At 34.2% G+C, this 19,730-nt stretch overlaps 2 protein-coding genes across 3 annotated transcripts; one reads left to right on the forward strand and one right to left on the reverse strand.

Moving 5' to 3' along the window:
• LOC138323046 (ubiquitin carboxyl-terminal hydrolase 36-like) lies at positions 1-12,107 on the reverse strand. 2 transcript variants are annotated; one of them, XM_069267373.1, is made up of 18 exons: positions 12,056-12,107; positions 10,120-10,382; positions 9,474-9,689; positions 9,005-9,115; positions 8,639-8,741; positions 7,933-8,000; positions 7,691-7,761; positions 7,259-7,341; positions 7,058-7,135; positions 6,734-6,824; positions 6,230-6,355; positions 4,984-5,100; positions 4,649-4,724; positions 3,034-4,464; positions 2,670-2,831; positions 2,263-2,372; positions 1,556-1,651; positions 1-1,283 (listed from the first exon to the last, which is right to left on the reverse strand). In XM_069267373.1, the coding sequence occupies exons 2-18, from the start codon at positions 10,367-10,369 to the stop codon at positions 1,098-1,100; spliced, it is 3,375 nt and encodes a 1,124-aa protein (XP_069123474.1). In that variant the 5' UTR covers positions 10,370-10,382; positions 12,056-12,107; the 3' UTR covers positions 1-1,097. The 2 variants fall into 2 exon arrangements, with proteins under 2 accessions (XP_069123474.1, XP_069123476.1); XM_069267375.1 differs by having other exon boundaries at positions 1,160-1,299.
• Positions 12,108-14,352: 2,245 nt separating this feature from the next.
• Positions 14,353-15,526, forward strand: LOC138323047 (uncharacterized). The gene is made up of 2 exons (XM_069267376.1): positions 14,353-14,645; positions 15,041-15,526. The coding sequence occupies exons 1-2, from the start codon at positions 14,382-14,384 to the stop codon at positions 15,239-15,241; spliced, it is 465 nt and encodes a 154-aa protein (XP_069123477.1). The 5' UTR covers positions 14,353-14,381; the 3' UTR covers positions 15,242-15,526.
• Positions 15,527-19,730: the final 4,204 nt, after the last annotated feature.

Consider the following 19,730-nt stretch of genomic DNA (forward strand, 5'->3'; position numbering starts at 1 on the left):
AATAGCAGTGTTGTCATAATTTAATAGAAGAATCCTTAACAAATATTTTAGTTATGTTCAATTTTTCATCATGATGTGATTTCATACTGTAATTCATTTACAATTTAAATTCCTCCTTAAATACATGATTTCAAATACATGTGTACAAGCATATGAGCAGTACAAATCATAATTCTTGTTTTTAAAAGCAAATATATAAAAAGGTTTTGCTTCAAGTCAAATGAAATCATTGATAAATCATTTGATAAAAATCTTTGTAAGTTGATAAAAAGATGAAAAACAATTCTTAAACAAAACAACTATTGACCAAAGCAGCATGATTGAACAGTACTGTTCTATAGTAATCAACTACTTGTTGTAAGCAGCATAACCTAACACTAATCTTTAGACAAAACTATAATAAAGCGTTACTTTACATTTCCATGTTTAGCACAGCAGAAATCATAATATAATTTCCTCTCTCTCGCTCTCTTAAACTTGTACATTAACTGACTTTAAAATATAAACTTTTCAGTTCAGAATAAATAGTTAACTGTAAGCAATAACATTTTCACATTTTTAAAACTCATGACTGAGAAAATCACACATGCTTATCATATATTCTACAAATATAGAAATGGATACATCATCATATTCTGTTTTACAAACATTCCAGTACATCAACTGCTCAGCAGTTGTCCATCTAACAGTAACACACCGGACAATCATTTACTATATAGATTTGCACTTTTCCCCTGCAGTACACTAACACTGCCTACAAGCTAAGCTACACTTCCTCAGAGTTAATCCATATACACATTCCGTCTAATTTAACAAAACTTAATGTCAAGTCTTTCTAAAACAGTGAACAAAAATCAATCTGAACAATGAAAACTACAAGAGACACTGTAACAGAACATGATTTGAAAAATTCCCAGAGAAAGTGAGACCAATTCTAGACATAATCCTTTCCAGCCGAACTCTGATCATTTCTGTTAACGATCTAGCTGCAGATGAGTTCAAAGCAAGTTGTGATAAAGCTTTGGCCGGGCGAGTCCAAGGCAAAGCTTAGCGTGACCTTGCAGTGAGTCTAGTCCATGGAAAGGTCACCTTGAGTGTCAATGCTTATGGTATTTGGATGATGAATGGTTGCTGTGTTGGAAGTAGCTGCTGCGATTGTTGTGTCGATGATCGCTATGATAGCCATGGAAGTGAGGACCATTGGAAGGTTTGTGGTGAGATCCGTTTGTGCCATTGTTGTAACCGTTGTTGTGGTAGGAACTTCCTTCATATGAGCCTTTCCACTGTACAAAATAATCACTGTGTGATAAATTTCTGGATTAATCACAAAATACGAAACATAGTAATTATCACTGACTTTCTTGACTAATCAAGGTACTTGAATAAATAATGAAATTTATTACTTTTCAAAATCTATAGAATAAAGTGTTATTTATACTAAAAGTAAGCCAATGGGTAAAATAATTGAAATTATTAATACTGCATTGCCATTAAGACAAAATTATGTATAACAAAAAGTTGAAAACCCATTTTTTCTACTGCCTGTACTACTCACTCTATTTCTATCCTGGTTGCGTTCATCTTGCATCTTTTGGAAGTTATTGTTTGGTAAGAAGTCAAAATTAGCGTAATGCTTTTTAACTTTCTTCACCTGAAAAAGACAAATCAAAATAAAATTATAGAATATTATATAAAAATACCATTATTCATAATCTCTCATTAAAGGATACAAAGGGTCACAACATATTATGAAACATGGAACTTACCACCCAAGAGTATGTAGATCTACACTGCCATTATACATACATCATCCACATTTTTTCTATGTCAAACCTGAACTTGACTTCTTGTAATTTTTCCTGATAATTCCTGCAGGAATTCTATCTTTGACGACAAGACAGCCATTGTAATGACACTGTGATAACATTATTTTTATTGTGATAGCAGACAGGGTAAGTCCACAGAGGTAATGCAGCAGTAGCCTCCCCACATATATGATAGGCCAGTAGCATATACGGATAGGTTCGACAAGTTTTATAAAATCTTTTATAACATTCTCTGAAATTTTATTATTATTTTTTTCTTTTTCTTGTGTCTTTTTCATCTACTGACATATAATCCATCAATATCTTACCCAGTCAAGTTTGATAAATAAATCACTTTTTGCAATTATATGACTTCTGGCAACCAACATATAAAATGAAGGCATTTGATTTTTTGTCTGTGTTGAATCTGGTAAACAACTATATTAATGTCGCTTACTTTTCCTCGATCAAATTCTTCATCATAGGCATCTGACCAGCCACGTTTTCTTTCCTTCTCACGATCTGCCTCTATGTCCAACGAACTTTTGCCACCATTCCATGATGCCACTGTATAAACAAGAATAGTCAGAACATTATTTCTAAGATGCCAAATATATAAGAAAAGAATATGTGGAAAAGGAGTCAAGTCATGAAACATATGAAACCTCAACTCAGGTATAAAGAGATATATATGATTTTTTATGATTCCCTAGAATTCATATACATCTTGTATTCATGTGTTAGCCTGTAGTCGTTAAGTAGCCGGTATTTGTTTGCCAATTATCTATGGGTAGACAAGGACTGCTAACTAGGGGCTCAGAGGATAGATGGTATAAGTTAATCTGTACCTAGCTATGACATTACCTGAAGAGCCATAAACATGGTGAGCAGACTTTTCCAGTTCTTCAGCGACCCTTGCTTTCTTGGTACCATCCCAGTACTGACCAGATCGAGTGTCTCCACCAGGTCCATTGTTTGACCGTTTGTAGCCATCTTTGATGTGGTGATCCCAGCTCTGTACAGGAGCTGTAGCAATATAAAAAGATCTTATATCAGCCATCAGTATTTTAGGATTGAAATACACGTACAATATCAGCATATCTTAACACTTTTGAGAAATGTGTGTATATAAGCAAAATGACACTTTCTTCAATTATAGAAACCATATCTATTGTCTTTTTTCATTTCCATTAAGAGTATCTCAAATACACCTAACTAATCCCTTTACCTTTATTTTCCCCCGCCTTTTCATCTCCACTGGGACCTTTAAGAGAATCCTTGGTCTTCTCTACCCATACAAACTCCTGGCTGTCCTCCGACTCTTCGTCTCCGTTTAAAATCTTTTTCTTATCTTCCTTCTTTAACTTATGTTTCTTTTTCTTATGTTTTTTAATTCGACCTGAGCTATCGCTGTCATGAGTGACTTCTTGATACTTCATGTCTCTGTGTTCTTTTTTGTGTTTCTTGTGCTTTTTATGTTTTTTATGTAAGGACTGTTTCCCATCTGAACACTCCGGGTTGTCAGAAAGCAGACTCTGTTTGTCCGATATATCGACTGATCGGTCGTCCATTACCTCACTTGTCTGATAAGTAAAAGAGGACTTAGAAGAGGCTGTATCAGAACTAGAGTTAGAAACATGCAGTGTGTCGGTTTTACACGACTCCTTGGTTTTATCACACACAGTTTTATGCTCCTTAGCAGATTCTGCTAAAGAAGATGGCCTGCCATCTTTTATGTCCGCTGTACAATTTCCCCCTTTTTCATTCTCCTGCACTTTCCACCCGGGAAACTGTCTCTCGGGCACTTTTGGGTACAAATTCAGGTCCTTATTGCCACTCACTGTCCATTCTGTGGTAGAGTTGACGCTGTCCCGACTGGAGGAAGAACCGACAGAGGGACTTGGAGCCGAGTCTTGGTTAAACACTTGCCAGTTTGTTGTGGAGTTGACCTTTGAACTCCCAGCAGGCACCAGGTTAGTCACACACGTTATGCCAGGGTTATCACCAAGTGTTCGCTTTCCTGGACTGAATGCAGTCTTATCACTGAACTGTAAATTCAAATCCTTAGATGGACTAACCATAAGATTGAGACCATCCAGCCGATGATTTTTACTATCGCCATGTCCTTTGGTATCCAAAAGATTGGCATTTCCCGGTACTGATGTTGTGGCGTTTAGTTTCTTGTCAAAAACAACTGCAGAGTCGTCCAAATGTCTTCGAATATTTTTCTGGGAAAACAAAGGTAGGCCTGCCTTTTTATCCTCCTTTTTAGGTGATTTAACTTCTGCTTTCTTACCTTTGTTTATACTGGTAGTGTATTCAGAATCTGAGTCACTGTCGTCCCCATATGGTACCAACAGTGACTTCACCTGGTCTGAATCTTTAACTATCTTTGATTTGCCATTGGGCGATTTTTCAAATGTGGTAACTTTGCCATTTTTGATTTGCATGACAATTCTTGGCTTGTCCTCTGGTGTTGTTGGCTGTTTGACAGAGGTTTGAGGTTTGATACCAAAGGCTACCCGATCACGTTTATCAGGTAATGGAGTACTATGGGGTTGTGTTGTAATCGACTTCTGGGTCGAGGAAGATGAGGACAATGATGAAGAACTGTTGATTTTCCTTGCCACACTAGATCCCAGGTCACTGCTAGGGCCACCTGTCAAACAGCAAAAGATACAGATATAACATCAAATCGTAATAGATTATTGATAAAAATAATGAATTGCAATTAGTAATTATGATAACAAGTTTAAGTGTTAGAACATGGAAGATTAATTCTAAAATTACAAAGTATATTGCAAAAATTATGCCAAAATATTTCTCTACAGCCCAATACTTACTGATGACCCCGTTGACTTTGAATTTCTTATTGTTAATGGTGTGGTTTGGTGGAAGGTTTGGACCAATGACAGGGGCCTGTGAAATGACAAATAAACATCAATCAGATTACATTCTTCCTTTATTTTCAAAAAATATACCGTCTGCTCAAGAAAAGTTAAACATTTAATGCTTCAGACACTCTTCCTGATTATTTTTCAAGAACAAATATGCATTTTTCTTATTTTAATATCTATGTCTTTTTATAATAAACTGGAATGTTTATTCTAAATTTAAACACATTTAAACAACAAAATTTACAGTTGATTATGATTTGTTAACATTTGAAAAGAATTACCTTATTGTTTAATGGTCTTGGAACAGACTTTGATGACATTTGAGAAGGTTTAGACTTGATGTAGAACAGTAAATAGGCTTCACAAGACAAAACACGGGTAGCACTGACTTGTTGGACCTGTAAATAGAATTAAAAATCATGGTTATATTCAGATTTACAGAATTGCATTAATAATGGAAGCATCAGGCAAATAGATCCACCTCTTTAGAGAAATTTATTCATATCTATCTGATCTTTATTTAGGAAAATGAATTATTTCTGATCAGCAGTTTAATATGATTTTCTTATATATCAAGCATTCAATTCTATCTTAAAATAAAATGTTATCAACTCATCTACTCTCTTATCATTAAGCATTGAAATCATAAAATCAGAGAGAAAAGACTAGGAGTTACAATAGCTATACTGATTAAGTGTTACAAAACATACATAACAAATAAAAGATTTATATGATTAAATACAGTAAAATATGGTTATATTAACAAACATCACGGAACCACTGAAGCTACTTCATTAAAAGCACAGCTTTTTATACACATATTACAGACATCTTATGTAAGGAACCTTGACAGGGAAAGGAAATTATTACATTATAACCATGACTTTGCTTTAAACATTACAAACTTATTGTACTATATTTACATTCTACTTTCAGTTTCCCGTTGGATCTATGCTAAACCAGATGGGCAATATCACGCTATGAACTCCAATCTGGTCAAGCGTATGAATATTTAACGTTTCCGCCGCGTCACGGACAGTGTATACAATATATACTTACGCCTATACATAACGGTCAAATAATTTAAAAAGTGGTTTTAAAGTTGTGTGGTCTTTGAAATCTAATAGTATTATTATGTTTACAAATTAGCATGTATTAAAAAATATCATCGCATAATTTTCATCTGTTCGCTTGTTTCAAACCGTTTTGTGTTGAACTATATTCAGAAGCTGATGATATGGCTGTTCCGTTTATTAAACTTGGTGACGTCAACACTAGCGCAAGCGGGAAAATTCAAAGGATATACATGTATAGTGTTGAATTTTAATAATCGTAATGGAAATATAAGTAATAAACTGTTACCAGATTGGACATACAGTTGATATGAAGCCCATCCGTCCGAAAGATAAATATTCATGGCGCCCTAACGGGCGCCATTCTATTTATCTTCCTTCCGGATGGGCTTCATATCAACTGTATGTCCAATCTGGTAACAGTTTATTGCTTAAGTATACTAAATAGACCTACCATGGAGTCATTCATGCAGTACCAGATCTGACTAGGAGACTTTACATAGCAGTAGTAATGTCCCGAGTTACAGCTGAAGCCAGAGTGTACCAGTACAGCATACAGTTGGTACATCACTTTCTCTCCCTGTAATACAATCAGCCATAAAACAATCTCCTATAATAAAAACATTCCTTGGAATGACATCACATCAATTATACTTATATGAAAAGTAGACCACTGCAGACATTTTCTAATGGACGAAAATATATAGGATATGGAGAAAATCTATAGATTTATAGCAATCAACTTTAAAAGAACTATCTTAATGATTATTGTCGAAGTTGCGTTTACTCCACAGAGTCAATTTACACATTTATCCAATCAACTTAAAAAACATTTTTAATCCATAATTATCAAAATATCATCCCAAAAATGTCCAATATTAAACCAAAATCAGTTTTGTTTTCTGATGATACTATTACATAAATGCAGTTGTCCATTTTTGACCCATTCTCCACTTACTTGTCTACTGCTCATGTAAGGACGAAGGTTGAGTTTCTCTGGGAACTGAATATGTCGACTCACTTTACCCATCAACCTGTTGTAGTCAAATCTATAAAACAAATTGTAATGACAAAACTCATATAGAATTCTTTTTCAATAATTACCTGCTCATTTCTATTATGTTTAAATGCCTTTTATTTCTCAGTTTTTTGGGAGGATAGTGTGCAAGAAGGGTTACTTGTTTGCACTAATTATGATTCCTCAGGAGATGACCATATAAAGCCTTCATATTCAGTCTTCTTTTCGAGCATTTCCATATCCCATAATAAAACAACCACATACCTTTTTAATGAAATTGTCAATATATTTGGAGCCTTGTGAATTGAAAATCTTTTGTGAGCTGGAACTTTTTGTTTGCATCTAAAATGGAAAGAAAAGACAGATCAGGTTATGAATCTGAAAGTTAATTAAAAATTTGAATACCTGTCACCACAATACAAATGTGATCAAAATCGTTTTTGTAACACTGATTGCAGTACTTACTTTGTACACATGTAAGCATTGTCATTGTCCAGTGTCTCAGGATGTACATATTTCTCCAAAGCTTTCTCCAATGTCTGTACAGCCTGGTATGTAAAAAGAACTGATGTTTTATAACAATGCACATCATGAATTAGTTATTGTACCCTTTATTTCTTTATACTATTTTTATGGTACTCATATTTTCTACACAGTTTGATCGTATGTCCTGACAAAATGGACCCCAATATAAATCTTATAACCTTAAGTGGCCAAGGTGTAAGGTTTGAGTAGCTACTCATCATCAGCTTACAATACATAGATAAAATATTAAAGTGACACTTTCTGATGTTTATGATTTCTTGGAACCTTTGTATAACCAGACAAGTTTTTCCTTTTAAATGGAATATATATCATAGGTAGTTGCTTGTCTGATATTTAAATGTTTGTTCTCACCTTAATATCCAAGCTGACATCTAGAAATGGGTCGTATGTATTGGACATCTCCTTACATCTCATACACTGGACTGAAAGTATAAAGGTGTCACAATTACAGTCTCTCACTGTTATATATCAACATGTTTGACCTGATGGATATAGTATACAAGAGAAATTGTCACCAACATTGAGTGATAAGTATACAATCAGAACATAATACCCTTAACACAGCATCATGTTTGTTTAGGACTTATACCTACCTTGACTTCTTAGAAATCCTCCAAATATTTGGTTCACAACAGTTGTCTCTTTGCTGAACTTATCTAATCTGTAACATAAAACAAAAGATATTTTATCACATAACTGGCATGTCCAGCCATGTCATACGACCATGTCATAAATATTGTAAGACAAGTGTAATAACTCTATTATGACGTCACATGTAGTTTTGACATCATGATATATGTACAACATCGTATGATTGTTTTAATAAGCAGACGGAAATGTCACATCCTGGCCTGATTTCTACTATTTTATATAGAGATGAAATTTAAAGTTTTGCATATATTTCTATAAAAAAAGTTATGTGATAAAAAGAATCGTATACTTGTGACTATGCGATATGAAATTTATCAAACTCGTTAATTAATTTGATATGCTACTCGCCGTAAGGCTTGAGGCATCTAAAATATTGAACTCGTTTGATAAATTTCATATTACATAGAGACTCATGTAAGATCCTCTATATCTAAGAAATGCTTTTCATTTTCTCTTAAACCATTGAAACCCATTAAGATTAAAGTAAATACAGATCTCTTTATGTGCTTTTGGGAACCAAGATTAGAATTGCATGTACCTCTTTACTAAATTTTGGATATAAGTCTAATCTTGCATAACATTGAAAGGTTAAATATGGTCCAATATACTTTTGCTTTTCTTTTTTCGTTTTATGTTTTATCAACCTACTTGTTATGTCCATTCAAGCAAGACCGCTGCATGGCATCAACCACATATCTCAGGAATTCGTGAGCATCTTCCTGACGTCCCCAGTGCATATGTTTGGCTATCACTACAAAGAAAGTTATAGAACTAAGGTGAAATGTTATCTAACATCTATTGATAAACACAGAATATACAGTCAAATTAATTGAAATTCCACAGTTTCTAATATGTTATAACATAAGCAAGCTTTTTAGCTTACTTCAAAACTTTAACCCAATCATTCTAAAAGAAAGGCGAGAATTGATATTTAAAGACTGTTCTATGACATCCTTATTGTTTTTAATACAATGCTATACCATACTGTATGTAAAGGTTTGCTATAAGACTCACTTCTTAGTTTCTGTAAGACAGATTGTGGTTTGATAGCATTTCCTGAGTTTTCATAGCAACGCTTAACATGACGCTGTAGTTCACACATCATGCAGAATCCTGCTTGTTTGCCTGTAAAATATATGTTCTTTATAATAAAAACATTTAACTCATCATTCTATGTCTATATCAAAATGTCAAATCAGAATCTATATACCATATTTGTTTGAACATGCATGTCAAAGCAGTAGTTTCTGAAGTTAATATTTATAATCTTCTGTCTTATTATTTGAATTATTATCAAATGCAAAAAAAAAAAGAAAAAAAAGCATTGTTTCTAATGTTAAACTGAATTTGAATGACACATTTTCAAAAATAAAGACAATTCATGTAGTTTGTGTAATATATACTATAAGGAATAAGCAGGCAAATTCCAACATATTTATAACATTTTGAAAACAAACAAGCATAGTCTACTTGAGTTACTAACATGTTGTACTGTGCTCATTGCTAAGACAGAAGTTGACCAGAGGAGCTGTGTAGGTGAGGCACTGCAGCGTGGAGTTGAGGAAGCAGGTGTTCCCCATGTTCACCAAACCTGCCCCGATCTTCTGCATCTTCCTCCATTCTAACTGAACCTTCTCCTCAGGGTACAATACAACCTTAGGTGCTGGTAGAGAATCGCCGTCTCCATTCATTCTGGAACCTATAGTCAACATTTCAAATTAGTAAATAGTATTTTCTTTTTGATCAAACATGTATATGTTTTACATACAGGGTTTCCTAAGAGTAAAAAAGTCAAATGTATCAATCTGATATCAGTGAAGACAAGTCGTAAATGACGTGAATGATATGCACAATGATTTCTGCAGTCATTATCAGATTTGTCATTTAGATTGTATTGTTACTCTAACTGAACTTTGTATGACAATAGGCAACATATTTCTAAAATTTTGACTTACGTTCCCAGGAATCAGGGTCATAAATCAAAATTTCTAAGTCTATTTCAAAATCCAAGGCTTCCTAAAAATGTCATTATAAATTCAAAAATACATATATCACAAAGAAATTATAGTTTACTGTTGATCCTGAAAAAAAATATACCAATGTATTCTGTTATCATTCAATCTTATTACCTTCTTTCTGTTTACTACTGCCATTCTGCTCAGTAGAATATTTTTTGCACTGATTCAGAGGTATATATTTAGCTCTCAAAGAGTCCACTTGCAGAGAGTAGGGCTTCTCTGCTGGTTTGAAATCAATCTTTTGCAAAAGGACTTGTTTGGAGGAGGACAGAAGTTGACTATCTAAGCTCTCCTCCCCAGCCAAGGAGGACTTCAATGTCTCCTCAATTTGCCCGATATTTTCTGAAGAACTTGCAGGCATAGCATTGGTTAATCTGAAAAAAATGAATGTTATGTTCAGTCATTCATCATTACCTATTGATGACAAATGTAAATGCAATGCTTTTTTTTTTTTTTTGCTTTCCCAATGATAATTGCAATACCTAACTTTTTTCCTAATTCAAGCCTTAAATTTCTCAAAATTAAAGTTACTTAATCATTTGCCTTGGAATTTTCCTTCTGGCAAGGGAGAATGACGTTGAGATATGTTTTGTAGCCGCAGTCATATATATTAGCAAAAAAGTGAAAGTAGTATTCTATGCTAAATATTGTTTTTACTCAATTCCAGTAATTCAGCAAAGCTATGATTCTAATAATTTATAATTCTATAAATGGTTTCTAGCATTACAGTAAATTAATGCACACAATAAGCAATGCAATAAGAACAAAACACATGGAGCGATAAGTCTGATGGATCAGGGGAGGTAACTCTTCCGCTGTTCTTTATCTGGCATCTAAACTGCATTCACAACATAGATATATTTCTATTTAATAAACGTTTGAAAAAACAACAAACAAATGAATGGATTAACTGCTGCACTCTCAGATAGGCTTTGCTTAAAATGATATAATTTATACAAAAACTAAAATATAGCATTGGTTAATTATTTGCCATGCATTTTGTAAAAATTAATAATTAAAGAAAGCATTATTAATGAAACAAAGCAGATTAGATCAAACATTATATACATTTTTTTGCAAGCAAAACAATTACCCTTCAACCTCTTCCCTTGTATTATAATTTCATACAAATTTCATATAAAAAAATGATGTATTATAAGGAATTTGCACAAATTTGCTCCATTGGTCAATTTGTACTTGTTATCTAAACTTACAGCCATATGATACTTTTGGCATCATTATGAGTCTATGACATCATAATTTTTATATTAATTTAAACACGATATTTTGGATAAAATATAGGTACCACCAAAGTAAATTGGAATTAATATAATATCAAATGATATCATTTAATATTATATTAAGAAGCATAACCATAACCACAATGCAGGCAAAACTATATCTTTACTGTGATAATTTCCTGACAAAAGTCGTATGCACGTTAAAACTACAGAACAAGTATACGTATAAGCAATAAATCATTATGGCCTTGACATCTATCACAGGTACAGAAATCCCATTATGTCAATGGATGCATCGATATTTTTATCAAATCATCAAAATAATATAAATTAATCACTTCTACACAAAAAGTAGCATTTATCCAGCACATTAGCTGACACTGGTACATGGCTCAAGACCTCGTGGTGGTGTACGTGGGGGCTTACCACCATTTCTTTTGCGCATAAAATGAAAACAGGTCAAGCTAAATTTCAGAATGAAACACGTTTTCACTTTAATTTTGGTTCATAATTCAAATGTAATATTATTTGATATGTGTGTTATACGATAAACATTTTAAAACATGCCCGAATGAACTAGCCGTCAACTAGACGGTCTAATAATCGAATGATAACAACATGGAATCCACATTGTTTCAGGCCACGAGACACGACACCGGTTGATAAAATTATTTTGATTTAAGAAACTCGTGCAATGTATTGACCAATAACAAACATTTTTTAGTAGGTCAATTGTCAGGCAAGCATGTAGAACTGATTTCAATGATAATTTCACAACATAACACATGTAAAATATGAAATAATACCTGCAACATCCAACACCGTGAAGATTTCGAATGCAACATCCGGGTATTTCTATTAAGGTCTTCCTTCGCATGCGCACTAAGCAATATCCGTTTTCATAGCGGAGTGCGTTCGATTACATACTACATAGAATTAAGGATACTTGTACATGTCAGAAACCAAGGATTTATAAGGGAGAAGGATTCGTGACTGTCTCTTTACACTACTAAACACCACGCGAGACGCCTATGAACCGGGAATAAAAACCGTTTTTCTCAACAAATACTTGTCTTATCAAGTCAAACGAAACACCAATGTAAAGTTTATTAATTTTCACAACGTTTATTACTTGCTTTAAGGACGTAAGATTTAGAAGATATGTCTTAAATTTTCGTTAAAAAACTCGACAGCTCATGAAATGACGGCCCCGCTTCAGAAAGTGAGACGGTAACCCTCGCACCCGCAAGCTACATCAAAGGCTGCGCCGGCGGATATCAAAGGAAAACGGTCGTCGCCCAACGTCACGGTCATTGCACAAACACAAAAGCTCCTACGTTATACTCCCCAAAAACCCAGTGTGACTTATCCTTCTCATATACGTCCTTGCAGAAACAAAGAGTTCAGACTATTCTTTGTTTTTGTTGACAGGCAAAGGGACCTCCGGTTTATAAAAAAAAATCCCTTGGCTAATTATTTTTAAGTGTATTCTTTTAAACATGACCTTTCTTCATCAATACAAAGTTTTAATATCATATCATGGTTTGATATGACCAATATTGTCCTGATTTATTGATAAAATGACCCAATTTTATCTGGTTTTTCGAAAATCAGACATTCAAAACCGAAATAACCATTGGTTTGGCATGAACATTGCGAGCCAAATCAAGATCACAGGGATCTGAGAATAAGTTCCTGTTTATATCAATTGAACCCATTGTAGTACCTATTAACCATTTTCAGAAGTTTAGGGATCTTCCTCAAAAATCGGTAAAATATGTATTCTACAAAGTATAACACACCAGTTTATCATATACACCTGACCAGTGCATAGTAAGTACTATGTTGAATACGAATTTAAACCTCATGTACAATGTATATAAAAGTTTTTACTTATTAACCAGTCGGGTTTATGCTATATATAAAGAGTGTTTTATAAATTTACCATTTTCTCGATGTCTGTACCATTAATGTCAGCAAATGCCTTTGATGTTGCTTATAGTTTAGCAATTTTAACAGAATGTTCCTGTTTCTAACAATACAATGAAGAAGAATAAAGCTCAAGACTTGATGGAGACAGTGGACTGCTGTGAAGCCAAGTACAAGTTAAGGTAGTCTAATGAACAGGGGCATGCGAAATAATTACACCCAACATTCGGACCTATCGGTATCCTGTGGTCCATTTATCATTGTCATACATCGAAAACTTGTAAAATCGTACCTCAACACATGTTCGATCTATGGACACAAAGATAGGTTCAAATATATATTAGATATAGCTTAAATCCTTACTTAGAAAGATACTATTGTAGAAAATTGTATTTCAGATTGGATTTCCCACACGTGATCTCACTTTTCATTCTCAGCAAACATATTCAATTTATTGTATTTTTCTTTTCTTTTCTTTAACCAACTCATTAACTCGAAGAATTAATTCATGCTTCCTTCATGTGCTATGCAAAATTTCAAAGTATCAACAAAAAAGATCATCCCAAAAGCAAGATAAAATCTAGCATATCTATCGCAGCTCAGGCCCACAGGTTTATATAAATTTGGACCCACCCATCGTCGGTTACCCACGCAATAAGCCTACACTAGGTAATGGAGTTGAAATAGAATATACTTGGTTTTCGAGGATGGGATCCACCAGAGTATCCATAGATCATTTTCAGATGTTTTTGGGGTCTTGATACAAAATCTTTTAAGTTCGTATTCCCGTAAAGTACATTAAAATGGTCTCTGGACACCCTGCTGGGTCCAACAAATGTAACTAATTCTCAAACCACTGTACTCGGACCAAAGTTCAACTCGTTCTGGTAGGATTAATTAATGAATGGTTTTTTTTCGAACCCACAATCGCCATTCAATAACAATAACCACCGGCCATATGGTATATGAAACTAAGTGTGGATGGTTTAAGGTTGTAAGTTACATGCGTATTTGGTACTTCATCTTTAGTCATTAAATTTTCATTTCAGTTAGTTCTATAAACACTACCATCAAATAAGTTTTTTTTTTCTTTTTATATGAGAAGTGCGTATCTTCCAAGGAAATAAATTAGTATTACTTTATTTCCGAAAAACGTTTCTTTAATGTTCTGTTCCGCTGATTTCTCACACGAACTCGCCCAAAATGGCCGCGTCCTTGTGGAGAATGGTTCTTGTCAGTGCTCCGAGATTAGTAAATCCTATGTATCGTTTTAGAAGCTGTCATAAATGTTTACAGACCGATTTGAGCTTTGTCGACCGTACTGTTCCGTCGAGCCATCATGTATATGGTCGGCCTATTTGTTTAACAAGTATACACTACTCCAGTGTTCGCGACGAAGATGTCAAAAAGATGATGGACGTTCTCACGGACAAATTTACGGACGCCCGGGAACTGATGCAAGACGCAGTAAGGGTTCTGATGATTGCAATATTATGAGATGCCATTATGATTGGGGGAATTTGGTCCTAAAATGTGCACGAATTCGGCAATTATGACACAATCTTCTATGACTTTATATATCATGATAGGCCTAGTATGTATGTCATGTTAGATGATGGATTTTTACTAGGATGCTTGATATTAAATGCATATGTCCTTATAGAAGAAAAAAAAATATCACACAAAATTGTTAATCTTGCCGGCCTGTCCCCGTAATACATTATTAAATGGTTTAATGGCAATGTGAGGTGTTAAACGTTAGCCGCAATCTATTTGACTTGGCAGTGGAAATGGTCATGTAACAATGAGAGTTAGAATGACTCCATTCAGTTTAAGTAATCACGTCATTTTTCTACTTTCAGAGAGATAGCCAAGGAACCGTTTACTTCTCAGACGATATGGCTGAAGCCCAGGAAGCAGTTAACGACACACTTGAGGAATACAGCTCACTTCTAAGTAAACTTGACGACACACAGAAACAAAATGTGGTTAGGACTATTGGACTCCGAATGGAAGAGCTTAAAGCTCAACAGGCTGCATTGGAGGAAGCCCTGAAAGATTGATATATATTTATTCTGAAATCTTGTGAGCTAATGTTAAACTGTGCATACAATACTGGTGTAGTATTGCATTCGGTATGATGTGATCAAGCATTGCCAAAGGTCCCACAACTCACTGTCACAGCGTTTTATATGAATAAGGCGGGTTAAATAACATTTTACGATAGTTACTGGTTGTGTCCACTATGCTAGACATAGGAACATATAGAAAATGATACATAGGGAAGTCAGCACATAGTCTTAATATTTTACAATACCATTTTGATATTAAACAATGACATTACTTGTTTTGATGTTGTTTACATATGTACTGTGGTGAGAAGACACTGTAGACTTATACAATCAGTAAATGTGTTCTTGTTTTTTTTTTCATTGCAACAATGTGTTTTCAACAAAATGTTAAATGGAATCAAACTCTTTTTCTTTCTGGTATGACCAAGGAGATACATAATGCTATGAATTGAATATGGCAATTCTTCACCAACAACGGTTTCTGAATTCAGATGTCTTGGGAAATCTCGTGCTTAAAACAATTCTGTTTAATGATTTTCATTCATCCTTCACAGACAAGCAATTTGCATATAGAACAAACGCATCAATGATATATTAATTCACCAAAATTGAACTGCCATACAAGTAACAGCATTTACATTCTTCCCTAAAGACAACTAAATTTGGGGTCTTATTTTTTCTATTATTTCTAAATAACTTTCTTTTCTCTTGCGTCCGACTTTCGTCCCTGAACTCAGCGTTCGTTTGGTGAGGGAGGTTCTGGTGCCTTCCATTGACCGAAAAGCACAGAAAGTGGAACGACTGATCTGTCACGTGTAGCCATTCCTCCGGATTGTGTGTGCTGTTTTGATCGTTGACAGCAAGCTTCTTTTTTAAGGCACGGACAAGAACTTCCGCTATTTTAAGATAGCACAACTTGATCATTTTGCTGTCTCCAAAATCGCAAATACTTTCAAACACGCCAGACATCGCACACATAAATTCCTAGTCTTTCCTTCTTCCAAAATATGAAGATTTTTAACAATACAAACATTTCAGATTTAGAATTAGAGAAAGGTGAACTATTCATAAAACATCATTGTAATAAATTATCGATCATATGATCATCGACTCTTGAAAAGTTGTAGCATCGCTGCATGCTTTCACTGTTCAAAATGACGAACTGTTCTCAGACATCGTCGGCAATGTCTATGTACTGCCTATTGCCTAATAAAACACCAGCTTTATCTGTATGTTCGTTGTTCCTAACATGTTAATGACAATTTCAAACAAATGATCTCTTTTTTTTCAAATAACTTTGTATCAGAAAGTGCACGATAATATTACTTCCTTGTTGACCACAAAATTTACATATATCTATATCATTAACACAGGTAAGCGAGAGTTTGATCATTTCCATTAGATATGTTTCGGATGTTTTTTGCCGATCTCTAAAAGTGGATGTAGCTCTAATTTAGTATGAATATTCGAGTATACGAGTGCACAGTTCTTGGCGCTCACTGAATGAAGTTTCTCGAAAGTTTTTAATTACACTGGCAATAAAATGTTTCCAGCGCAATTTTCTCATTGGATCTCCGAATATAAAGAACTCATCAAAGAAAGTATTAAAAAATACTTTTCATGTAGAACGACAATATCCCATATAAATCCCGATGAGATGGTCTCGTTAGCCACGAAAGAATACACACGGACATTCAGAATTCTTTTCCATAGAAAGCTAGAGTTCCCTTTGGTAAGCCTGTTCCAAAATACTAGTATGCATTTGTCAACTAGTGCCCGAATTTCCCACAATCCTACTAGGGTTTGGATGGTTACACATTTACACATATAGTAGAGTCATAATCAAGTCCCTGACATATTCTAGCTACTTTTCTCTAAAATATTTCCAGGTCAGACCATGTGGCTGCGCGACGAACTTGCATCCTGTTCCAAATGATAACGCTTGTTAACACTGGAGACATCCCATGGCTATGAATATATATATTGCCTAATCATACAATAATTCAATTTTGCTTGTTGCGAGCATTTTCATTGGTTTAAAAATTTACTTTTATCAGCCCATTAAGGAAAAAATGGCGTCGCCGTTTGTGACGTTGCTTCTGATTGGCTGAGATGACGGTGCAATGATTTCATAGACAAAAGAGTCCCACAATGAATTTTGAGTATTGGAGAGATTATCTTTAGTAATTTGAATTATAAGGATTAATTTGAATAGATTTTTTATGTTATGGAGATATAACACAAAAATCTGAGTGTACTCTCATCATAAACCGATTCACGGTTTAGTTAGTGTACACTCAGATTTTTGTGTTATATCTCCATAACATAAGAAAAATCTATGCAAGTTAATCCTTAAGTCAGCGCTCGTTAGGGACGTTGTGTGAAGGAAACCCGCATAAACAACACTGTCCTTGTATGTGTCGTTTTGTACGTTTCCTAAATATGTCACCCGCCATTTAACTTAGTAACGATAAACATGATATAAACAATGTCCAGTTCATTTTGTAAAATAGTAGAACATGCTGCTACAACAGCGAGGAATAAGCCTGGAACACTGTAGTGCAACTACAATCGGATCACCTCGTCATTTTCTCCGAAACTAGAATCACGGATCACCTCGTCATTTTCTCCGAAACTAGACTCGGACCTAAGTAGTAACCATTTTGAACTACTTTCGGAAAAAATGGCGGCGCCCATGGTAGCACGCTTCAGCGTAATCAGTTGGCTATAAGAGGTATTTATTCCTCGACTGCATCTATATCTACTGTACATGAGTTATAGATGATGGTATCTTTGATTTTGTATATAGAATACAACTAGAAATTTGATTAATTGCCTCATTTTTGATAATGACTCAGTCGCTCTCTTTTGGGCGGTGTACGGTCAAACAGCAGGCCTTGATTCAAAAGGTCCCAGTGAAAACAGTTCCGTTATTTAGAGTCATCAATGTAAAAATTAAAATTCAAGAAACATTTTACGACTTTGTTGTTTATTCCTTTTTCAACCGTTTACGTTCAATATTTCAAACTTATACTATCTAAAAGTATATATCTAAATGTCTAGAATTGAATTTTATCTAGCGGTAGTAAGATAATTTAGCATATTGGAGGGGATCCTGTGAACAAATTAATCAAATTTTTGCACAGTTTATTTAAAAAATCTACCCTAGGAGTAATGGTAGAGAAAATATGCTATAAAAGGTTGGGTTTTTTTCATTACGTATTCCTACTTTGAATAAAGTGTCCGATTGTTGTAATGTCCTCAAATTTCTTGTGGTAACGAAGATGAGTTATTGTAAAATAAGAAAAAAAAGTTAAATCATAAATGCAATTGATCTTGTGAACCATCAATTGCAACATATATAGATAACCTTTTTGATTTAAGGAGGGGCCGGTATGTTTGGGTTTTTGAGTGTGTGTGTGTATGTTGTTTTTTTTTACACACAAGTCCGTTCTGCCACGCGTCCCGCTCTTGAAAGTTACTGTACGTCGCTATATTGTACAATTTAACGACTAACGACTTTTATTTTCGTCTCATTCCCCCTTTCTTTGATTTATTTAAATGATGAAAATTGTTCCATGATATTACTTTCTCGGAAAATGTTAAACGTGATTGCAATGTACATGTATATACTCTTTAACATCATAAACGTTTACGTATTTCAAGATTATGATCATTTTCGCAATTTTTAAAATTCGCTACATTTCGTTTTTCAATAGCATTTTCCGTGTCTCTTATATCTTAGCAAGTTAACTACAAAGTATTTTGTCTTATTTTGAGTACCATGTTCGCATAAATTCCAGATACATTATCTGTTTTGGGACTATCGGACCTTCGGAATAACGGGCCTTAGGACTAACTGGCCTTCGGACTATTGGGCCGTAGGGATATGAGAGACGGGTATATTTCTAGATTTAATATGACTTAGCCACACAAAGCTAAAACCAAACACGAAGTGGTAATCAATTAGCGTCTTTATGGTACATTAATGCTAGGAATGGGGTACATGTGGCTACTTCAAACAGCGATATCGGACTCAAAATGTGTTTTTAATGGACATCACCAATTTTGTTAAAAGTGAATGTCTTGTAACATGTAATTGTTTTATCTTTACGTATTATTAAAATGATGATTAAGGATATCATTCAAAAGGTTTTGAATATTCTATGAACTTCTTTAAAACCATGATTACAAACTAATGAAATTAGCGGTATATTAATAGCTGCAGTATTAGTAAATTTGTTTGTACATGTATGATTATAATGGCTGATAAGTAAAATCAGAAGAGGAGTTTGTAATAATTACGATAATGTTTCCTTGATTGTATATATGTTCACGTGTATATATATATATATATACATTCTATTTATATCTCATTTTCTGTATCTCTTATTCGAGGAATAAAAGTTTTAACTATGGAGAATTAAATTTTTAATGATATATTAATTGAACTGATAATGCCACGCGACCGGAATCACGG

Source organism: Argopecten irradians, chromosome 5 (assembly GCF_041381155.1).
Source record: "Argopecten irradians isolate NY chromosome 5, Ai_NY, whole genome shotgun sequence".
Taxonomy (NCBI): domain Eukaryota; kingdom Metazoa; phylum Mollusca; class Bivalvia; order Pectinida; family Pectinidae; genus Argopecten; species Argopecten irradians.